We start from the raw sequence: 9,539 nt of genomic DNA, 5'->3' as shown, positions 1-9,539 counted from the left end.
CGGGTCAACTATTTTATCTAAGGCTGCTACTAACCAAGGTTAAAGGTCCTACAAGTTTTGAGGATATAAAAACTATAGATGGAGTTTTGTACCCGAGCTTTCAAGATGCATGTTATGCTTTAGGCCTCCTAGACGACGACCAGGAGTATATTGATGCTATCAAGGAAGCTAGCAATTGGGGATCAGCCGATTACCTGCGTAAACTGTTTACCAGGCTGTTAAGCTCCGGAAGTTTTTCACAACCTAAACATGTTTGGTCAGAAACATGGCACTTTCTTGCAGAGGATATACTATATATACAAAGAAGAATTCAACAAAACCCAGGTTCTAAAAATATATTTTTTTTCTGACCGTTATTCTATTGTTTAGGTATTGGTGAATTTTTTTTTTTCTGTGAATTTGCAGAACTAGAGTTATCGGAAGCCCAGGTAGAGAATCTAGCATTGCTTGAAATCGAGAAGCTTCTACGGTCAAATGGGAGTAGTCTAAATAACCATCCTTCAATGCCAAAACCTCAGAACAATAATGTTCCATCTTCAGTAAATAGACTGATTTGTGAAGAAAGGTGTTATAACCGAGCTTTATGCGCTGAAAAACATCAACAGCTACTGACATCACTAACAGATGAACAAAGGAATGTTTATGATCGTATAGTGGCTTCTGTAGAATCTAGAGCTGGAGGTGTTTATTTTGTTAATGGGTTTGGAGGTACTGGAAAGACTTATCTTTGGAAGACTTTGTCCACGTACATCAGATCCAAAGGAGAAATTGTCATTAATGTAGCTTCCAGTGGAATGGCAGCTTTGTTGTTAGATGGAGGACGAACTGCTCATTCACGTTTCTCAATACCCATACAGCTAAACGAAAGTTCTTTCTGCAATTTTACGCCTGGTAGTGAGCTGGCTGAGCTACTATTGGAATCCAAGTTGATAATCTGGGATGAAGCACCGATGTTACATAGGCATTGTTTTGAGGCTTTTGATAGAAGTATGAGAGATATCTCACGAGCAGCAAAGGTCCCTAATGCTGATAATCCGTTTGGTGGGAAGACGGTTGTCTTTGGAGGTGAATTTCGCCAAGTGTTGCCTGTTATTCCTAAAGGGAGTATGGGGCAAATTGTTCAAGCTTCTCTTACTTCTTCGGTGTTGTGGCGCTATTGTACTGTACTTTCTTTAACAAAAAATTTGAGGCTATCAGTGGATGCAGACCCTGCGGAGAATGAATCCATCAAAGAATTTTCAGAATGGATTTTGAAACTAGGAGATGGAAAGCTATCAGAACCAAACAATGGTGAAGCTGAGATCAATATACCAAGTGATGTGCTTCTTATGGACTCACATGATCCTATAGCTTCAATCACCAAAGCCATTTATCCATCATTGGTTCAAAATCTAACAGAAGAATCATTCTTTAAAGACCGTGCAATACTTTGTCCTACTAATGACGTTGTCGAGGAGGTCAATAATCACATTATGGATCTTCTCCCTGGAGAGTCAAAGGAATACTATAGCTCAGACAAAATCTGCCCTTCTGATACTACTACGATCAGAGATAATAATGTCTCGGTTGAATTTCTAAATTCAATAAAATGTTTTGGATTACCAAACCATGTTCTGAAGCTGAAGAAAGGAGTTCATGTGATGCTTTTAAGGAACATTGATCAGAAAAAGGGTTTGTGCAATGGTACAAGATTGCAAATAACTAAGATGGGAGAACATGTTCTGGAAGCACGTGTCATTACTCAAATCGAAAGCGGTGATTCAGACAAAAAAGTCTTTATTGCAAGAATGTTGCTCACACCTACGGATGTGAAATTGCCTTTTCAGTTTCAAAGGAGACAATTTCCAATATCTTCTTGCTTTGGAATGACCATTAACAAGAGCCAATGTCAGAGTTTATCTCATGTAGGAATCTATTTGCCAAGACCGGTTTTTACTCATGGTCAACTTTATGTTGCTGTGTCAAGAGTTAAAAGTAGAAAAGGTCTAAAGATCTTAATTGTTAATGGAGAGGGGAAAAGGGATTCCAAAACGACGAATGTTGTTTTCAAGGAGATATTCCAGAAAGTCAGACCTTCATAATGCAACTTCAGGTACTAAATATTTTCTCTACCGTATACTATTATCATCTATATATTATTACATAGTTTATTATCTTTACTAATCCCATAACTCTTATTTTCAGATGCATAGTTAAAAGATGGAAAGTCGTGTGCAATTTATAACATGTTATAAAACTAATCTTGCTTTCAGTTGACAAGGAAATTTCAGGTTACTATGTTTTTTTACCATCTGTTATTATTTCAATGTAAATATGAACACCTACGTTTTATGGTTTAGTTTTATTTCTTAATGTCAATACAGCTATTCGGTATCATAATACTTTTTACTATAATGCTTGATTATCCAGTACTATTTCTAAATATGGTTTTTGCATGATTCTGTATATCTTTTTTTTTTAAATGAAGACCTCCTGTTACCCTATATACAAAACACCAAAAAAAGTATCTAACCTTGAAGACAATGTTAAGGTTTCTCCTCCATCCGAGGCTTTTTTTTTCTTTGAGAGAAGCGATCTTTAATAAACAAAAGTCTTCTTAGCACAACTCCAATGTAGACTGAATCAGCCTCATCTCCTTTGAAGAGCAGGTAAAAATATGTTCTACGCACCAAAGAGACGTTACAACTTTGCCATAGCACCAGAATCTCTTGCCGCTTTCTCTCAAAGTCCCCGTCCACACCAAGGTCCCTTTTCATTTTACCAGAAGCCTCAGCATTAGAGACCTAATTAATTAAAATAAAAAAGTTGAAAATAAATCGATTAGTATTATCCCTTATATGTTTTTGAAGTTACCTCTTGATGACGCTTATACATCTCCTTAAGCCCATCAACGAATGTCTGGAAGGTAGATATACCTCCTTCTTCTCCCAATGATGTTGGGATGCCAGTGGAATTGCTCCCGTAAGAAGAAGACATAGAATCACTCCTCGACACACTACTAGAACCCAACTCTAACTCAGGTAACACAATCTTGTGACTCTCTTGACACAATCTGGCATGGTCTCTCTGTGGTTCACGTTTTGGACTACACTCCTTTCGTCATTAGCATGATCTTCATTATGGCCTACAACGTTTTTTGTTTCCTCTTTCTCGGCTTTGTGGTTGTTATTACTAAAGACTGACGGTTTCCTCAATCACAATGCACTGGACTTCTCTACAGTATTCATCTGATGGATATTCTGAACGCATAGGCAGCTCTTCATTGATATCATCATCATCATCATCATCATCATCAGATATGAAACTCCTTGTGTCTAATAAATTGACCACGCCTGATGTGTCTGATACTGAACCATCATCCTCCCACTTGTCTGTGTGGTTGCCAAAGTAGGTAGTTCCAGACTTTCAAACAGAAGCAAGCACATGTTAGCTGAAATGCCGTTTAGAATAATAATGTAGCTTAATGTGTGGGGAAGAGCCAAGATATACTTTTAACGCCTGATGATGGTGTTCAATCATGCTCATGAAATCTTCAAGCCTGGACTCAGCAAGTATCGTCCCCTCCCCTCCCATGTGCAGCCATTATCATTATTAACACAAGGTAAAAAACCTCTAAATCCCGGTTGATATTAAAGATATGAACATATCTTTTTTTAAAACAATTTTAGATATTCTGTAAAATAGTTTCAACAGATTTACTTCAATATTATCCATAATTATACTATATTTAATTAAAGATTACTAATTTATTTAAATTTACAATTATAATAAATTAATTACAAATATAACAGATTCTTGCACGGGAAGTAACACTAGTTAAAACTAATTCCGAAGTGTAAAAGGGAGCTGTGGAAAGAAAGAGGGGCAGTTTCGTCATAATAAAGTATAGACTGAACTGAACCTCGCTTTACTTTTATCTATGCTTCGCCCTTTGGAGGAGCGGTAAGACACAAGTGTTTACTCCTTACTTTCGTGTTTGCAACAAAATGGTGGAAAAAAATGCTCAGAATCAATTTATTCAAAAAGTTCGATAACTCTTCCCCAGATAGGTCGATTAACGCAATGTTAAGATCAACAAACCAACCACCATTATGTTCTTTGAAGTAACATCTGCTAAGCACACAAACACACTCCAGTTTCAGATTTTATTTATTGCTGGGTCCTTGCACTGACGATACGATACGCCTCTTGTGTCACAAGCTTGAGATTCAGTTCGCTGAAGGAACTTTTACTTTTAGACCATCTTATATTTACCAACCGACAAGTAGTAGCTTCAGAAGAGCCATTCTTATGAACAAACCGTTCTTTGCTTGTCTGAAGTAGGCAGCCCTTGGATCAGTGTCCACACCTGGAGTGATCTACACACAAAAAAAAAAATACAGAGAGTGAAAATTGTGTTGCGGTTCATAGACAGAAACAATGAGAAAAGGAGAGGGTTGTATCAACTTACTTCATCCAATCTCGGTAAAGGATGCATGATAACAGCATTTTTCTGCATCACTCCTAACAGTGCCTTGTCTACGATATACTTCCCGCGAGCTGCCTCGTAGAGGTCAAGCCTTTCTCCAAACCGCTCTCTCTGGATTCGGGTTTGGTAAACTACGTCACACTTTGATGCTACCTCCATTAAATCTGAACTTTCTTCCCATTCCACCCCATTTGATGTCAAATAATCTTTTATATCATCCTACCATTCAAACAACAAACCAAATGATGTTATTGACTTTGCCATTTTTCTTCAAACTTTCTTAAGAAGGGTGAGAATTTTAGTAAAACTAACCTTCATCTTAACAATTTCAGGTGAGACAAAGTAGATCTTCACGTCTTTAAATTTGGCAAGCAAGTAAGCAAGGGACCGGACAGTCCTTCCATTGGCAAGATCTCCAACCAGAGCTACACTGATGTCATCTAGTTTTCCAATTTCGCTTTGGATGGTATAGATATCCAAGAGTGCCTTCACAACAGCAATAGAACCAGACATCAGTAAAATGTTTGTTTAGGAAAACTAAAACACTTAAAGGTTATGATGAACACAACAGACCTGAGTGGGATGCTCTCCAGGACCATCACCTGCATTAATAACAGGTATATTTGCAGTAGCTGCGGCTCTTTTAGCAGCACCGCTTTCAAAATGTCGCATCACTATTATATCTGAATAACCCTCCACCGTTCTTATGGTGTCTGAAAAAGCACCCCCAACAAATTAACAATCTAAACACATATCAACAGTGTCACAAGAGTACCAATTAGATACCTTCAAGTGTTTCCCCTTTAGCAGCAGATGAAAACTCTCTAGCGTTCTCAGTGGTCAAGACTTCTCCTCCCAAACGTTTCATGGCGGATTCGAAAGAGAGCCTGGTACGTGTGGAAGGCTCGTAAAAGAGGGTAGCCATTAGATAGCCCTTGAGTAATTCACTCTGAGAAGAGCTCTTCTCTATCTTCTCCATTTCTCGTGCAACGTCGAAGATAGCACTTAGCATCTCCCTGTCAAACTGTTGCCCTTCAATCACATCACTAAGTTGAAACTTCTTCCCAGGGGTAAACGACTCCTTCGTCTCAACTTGGATAGCGTGACACCTGGTTCCTTGGATCGGAACAATGTTTCTGGTCAGATTCCAAGTAGCATTTTTCTTGGGATATGTAGTCAAACAAATCTTTGAGCTTTCGAAAGGCGTCGAGAGATGGTTTCTTGGGAACTCAATGCTACGAGCTAAAGCCTTAGGAAAAACTGAGGCTCCGCAAAGTGTAGTTGAAGTAAGTGATGATGTGATAGACATTGTGCTTAGATACACACTTCCAGAATCTGCAAAGATTATATTGGTTTGCTTACCTTACATATCACTTCAAAGGAACAAAACATCAAAACATGGAGAAAAAAAAGAAAAGGAATCATCAAATGTAGCTGTGATGAGCATACTGATGTTTGGTGATCTCTTTTTTGTAATAGAAGTAAACCATGCTTTCACATTTGTACTATACAAATTACTATAAACTTAATGAAGACGATAATATTATTTCTCTCATCATAATCTGAAACTAGGTAATCAAAAGCGACCAGCAGAACAGAATTTGAGGAATTTAAAGGAAAAGAAACTTGGCACAGACCTTAAGGATCGTTTAAACCAGTAGAGAAGTGAAGTAGTGAGACTGTCCCCTCTATGTATAACTCCGGGAGGGAAAAAGTTAGCTTTTTTAGTCGGAGAACTGACGGCAGGAGCCGGAGGAGCGTAGGGTTTATAGATATGAATTCGATACGGTTTTGGAATAAGGGGGGGAGGGGAAGAAAACGATTATGTTTATGGGCTTATAAGGCCCAATACGTTTCTTATTCTCCTCCGAAGCCCACTAAGTAGATTACTAATCAAGTAGTCATGGTATTTATTAACTAGGGGTGGGAAAAAAACCGAACCAACCGAACCGAAACCGATTCAAACCGAACCAAAGTCTATTTCAAACCATTTGGTTGAAGATTTCCCAAATCCGAATGGTTAACCGAACCGATAAACCGATCTGTTTTGTAATTATTTAAATTAAAAATATTAGTAATACCAATATACTAAAATTCTAATACTATACCACGTATTCTCTATTTTTTATTCATTAACATATATTCTTCTAATCATCAAAATATTTGATTTAAAAAAAATAGAAAAGTTTGTATGTTTATATTTTTGTATATGTAAACGTGGATGTTAAATCTAAATCTAAAATCTAAAGCAAATTTTATTAAAAACAAAAGTTCTTCTCCACATCGTCACATGGAAGATGATTCATTACAAGATTTTTTAATAATGATATAAGAGACATTATTAATGATGTTAGGTTTTTTTATTTTAGTTAACTTTCATTTGTTTTAATTCTTATATACTTTTTGTGACTTTTCAAAACAATATGTTTCAGTGTTATATTGAATTTAGTTCACATAATTTATGTTTATATAATTTATGTTTTAAAACATAATTTCTCTTTAAAAAAATTAAACTAAGAAGAACCTAATTAAACTGATCCAAAAAACAAACCGAACCGAATACAAACCGAACCGAATATAAACCGAACCGAACCAAACTAACTATGATTTATTTCAGTTGGAAAAATACTATAACCGAACTAACAAAACCGAACCCGAACCGATAATATAACCGAAGTGCCCACCCCTAGTATTACCACCGGTCAAGAAGGTCTATGTTTATAAATTATTTACGAACAAAAACAAAAAAACTCAAAATTTACATCAACATCCTATTCCTACCCCTAAAGAATATACAACATGGTCTCATCTATTAGAAACTCTCAGTCAACCTCTGGTATGCTCTGCAAAACCGGTTTCCATAACCGGGGCTGGTTGCCTTCTTCAGTTTTACGATCAATATGTGACGCTGCAGAACCGGTTAAGTCATGGACGTTGACTTTATTAAGTAAATCTTGGAGTTGCTTCCTCGTGAGCCTGATCTTGATCTCATGGTGAGATGGATCACATGATTTACTTTCTCGTTTAACAGTTACTGTTTTGCTAGCTTTAATGGAGGTCTTCTTGGAGCTATGATGGTGATGTTCTTCATCTTGTGTGATGAAATCATCCCAATCTTCACCAGCCCAGTGCATTTCTGACTCATGCCTTAGACAGTTCCCCATTCTTTCCTTTTTCTTGTCTTTAGAGGTAAGTGTCAAGTGTGGTTAGAGATGATTTATATAAGACGTAGGTAGGAAGTGGTGGGATTTTAAAATCATATAAAAAAAAGATAAAGATTAGATCAAATGCAACAAGAACATGTACTATTTGCCACGTCTGCTTTTATATGACTTTCGTCCTACGTGGACATGTGTTTGTTGAACTCAACATGACCAGCTTTTGTCATTTTTTCACTATTGGCGCTTCGTCCACCCTTCCACGTTCCATGTGTCTTTTCTCGGCTCGTCGGTCGGCTTGGATATTTTTGTTGATCTATAAGTTTTTATTTTCTAGTGTGTCGGTGAAGATGCAAAGCCCATGAAAAAGGGAATATGATAGAACAAGTGTGATAATTGGATGAACAAAGCTTAGTTTCACCCCTACGGTTAAATTTAGTTTCACCCCTAGGATTAAATTTACCTCACAATTCATGACCAATCAAATTAACACATAGATTATTAATTAAAAAATATTAAATTAAATAAAAAATAGCTACAAAAAATAAAAACACTAATTTTAATGACGCTAACACTTCAAGCGAAACCATAAACCCTAAATCTTAAATTCTAAACCATATACCCTAAATTTTAAACCCAAATCCAAACCCCTAATGTTGAGATGAAGATCAAGAAGTGAAGAGATGAAGCTGCCAGACTTGAGAATTAAGCTGCCAGACTTTATAAGGTTTTATAAGGCTTTATAAGGGTTTTATAAGTTTGATTTTATTGAAGAGAAGAAGAAGAGAAGAAAAAATATTTAATTATATTGTGTACTGAGGTCACTTGTCTTTAAATACTTGTACCCAGATCCACAATTAGATTAAGGAAACTATTCTCTCATTCTTTCTCTTACATCTTCAGATCTACTTTCTCTCTCTCTATGTTCTTCATGTTTTTCATTCTCCAATAATAAACTCTCAATAATTCTCTCATTCTATCAATTCTCCCATTCTTACATGGTATCAGAGCCAGGTTACTCTAAAACCTGAGTTCATTCCGCAAATTTGTGTTCTTGAAGATTCTGGGTTCGTGAGTGTTCTTGAAGATTGGATATTCTGTGTTATTAGTGTGTTGAGGTTCTCTTCTTGTAGATGGAAACAAACGACACCATGGTGAAGCTATATACACCGGTTACTCCTGATAAGTGGAGTTGTGGAGGTGAAGTGATTACGAAGCAGATGGATGAAGGCAAGTGGATTCAAGAGAATCAAGGAACACTTGGGATCATCCAAAGGTCGCTCTCAAGTTCAATCCTGGAAGCTGATACTCATGAAGGGACGGCTAAGGAGTTGTTGGAGAGTATGGAAGCTGTGTATAAGGACAGATCCCATCTGGGCAAGGTTTTTGTGGTCAAGCGGGCCATTGAGGAGCTGAAGCAAGATGGAGAAGAGCTCAGTAAGCATCTTGAACGGTTTAAGAGCTTATGGGCAGAGTTAAAGGCGCTCAGACCGAGTACCTTGGATAAAATCGTACTGAAGAGAAGGCTAGAGCAAGATGAAGTCTTGAGTCTCCTGCTGAGTTTAGATAAGTCCTATGATAAACTGGCCAGGAAGATACTCACAGAAGAAACTCTACCTGATGTAGAGAGTGTGTGTGGTATGTTGAAGCAGAAGCAAGCAACAACTCAGCCAGAGGAGAGGAGACAGATTACTGAACTACAACAAGTAATCAGTGGCAAGAGCTTGTATTCAGCATACATAGGAGATATAAAAGATGGGGATGAATTAAAAAATAGACACGAGAAGGGTAGAGCTGATGAGGTGATTACCAGAAGAGAGTGGGATGCATTTGTAGCTGAAGCAAAAGCACTCATTGCATCTAAGAAGCAAGGAATTCAGCCAGTAAGGTCTAAACCTATTATTGTGGATTCT

At 37.2% G+C, this 9,539-nt stretch overlaps 3 protein-coding genes across 3 annotated transcripts in view; 1 reads left to right on the top strand and 2 right to left on the bottom strand.

Annotated features, from left to right (window-relative positions):
* The window catches only part of LOC106345067, a 4,713-nt gene extending 2,632 nt beyond the window's left edge, over nucleotides 1-2,081 (top strand). Inside the window, exon 5 of the mRNA XM_013784331.1 lies at nucleotides 406-2,081. Coding sequence (XP_013639785.1) covers nucleotides 406-2,081 — 1,676 coding nt within the window. The remainder of the gene's footprint in view (nucleotides 1-405) is intronic.
* A 1,912-nt stretch (nucleotides 2,082-3,993) lies between these two features.
* Nucleotides 3,994-6,245, bottom strand: LOC106343728 (aspartate carbamoyltransferase, chloroplastic). The gene is made up of 6 exons (XM_013783025.1): nucleotides 6,106-6,245; nucleotides 5,255-5,803; nucleotides 5,042-5,181; nucleotides 4,781-4,954; nucleotides 4,451-4,687; nucleotides 3,994-4,358 (listed from the first exon to the last, which is right to left on the bottom strand). The coding sequence occupies exons 2-6, from the start codon at nucleotides 5,775-5,777 to the stop codon at nucleotides 4,251-4,253; spliced, it is 1,182 nt and encodes a 393-aa protein (XP_013638479.1). The 5' UTR covers nucleotides 5,778-5,803; nucleotides 6,106-6,245; the 3' UTR covers nucleotides 3,994-4,250.
* An 860-nt stretch (nucleotides 6,246-7,105) lies between these two features.
* Nucleotides 7,106-7,673, bottom strand: LOC106293937. The gene has a single exon (XM_013729571.1). It carries the CDS (start codon nucleotides 7,630-7,632, stop codon nucleotides 7,291-7,293), a length of 342 nt encoding a protein of 113 aa, XP_013585025.1. The 5' UTR covers nucleotides 7,633-7,673; the 3' UTR covers nucleotides 7,106-7,290.
* Between the last annotated feature and the right edge of the window lie 1,866 nt (nucleotides 7,674-9,539).

The sequence above is a fragment of the Brassica oleracea genome, chromosome C5, assembly GCF_000695525.1.
Source record: "Brassica oleracea var. oleracea cultivar TO1000 chromosome C5, BOL, whole genome shotgun sequence".
Lineage (NCBI taxonomy): Eukaryota > Viridiplantae > Streptophyta > Magnoliopsida > Brassicales > Brassicaceae > Brassica > Brassica oleracea.
This window is presented reverse-complemented; position numbering and strand designations above follow the sequence as displayed.

What these genes read in the sequence shown, in the direction of transcription:
- LOC106343728 (XM_013783025.1), bottom strand. Translation starts at nt 5,777, where the DNA reads ATGTCTATCACATCATCACTTACTTCAACTACACTTTGCGGAGCCTCA. An exon ending in TAAAGGGGAAACACTTGAAG is followed by an intron (nt 5,182 to 5,254) that starts GTATCTAATTGG and finishes GTGCTTTTTCAG; the next exon opens with ACACCATAAGAACGGTGGAG. An exon ending in CTGAAATTGTTAAGATGAAG is followed by an intron (nt 4,688 to 4,780) that starts GTTAGTTTTACT and finishes TTTGAATGGTAG; the next exon opens with GATGATATAAAAGATTATTT.
- LOC106293937 (XM_013729571.1), bottom strand. Translation starts at nt 7,632, where the DNA reads ATGGGGAACTGTCTAAGGCATGAGTCAGAAATGCACTGGGCTGGTGAA.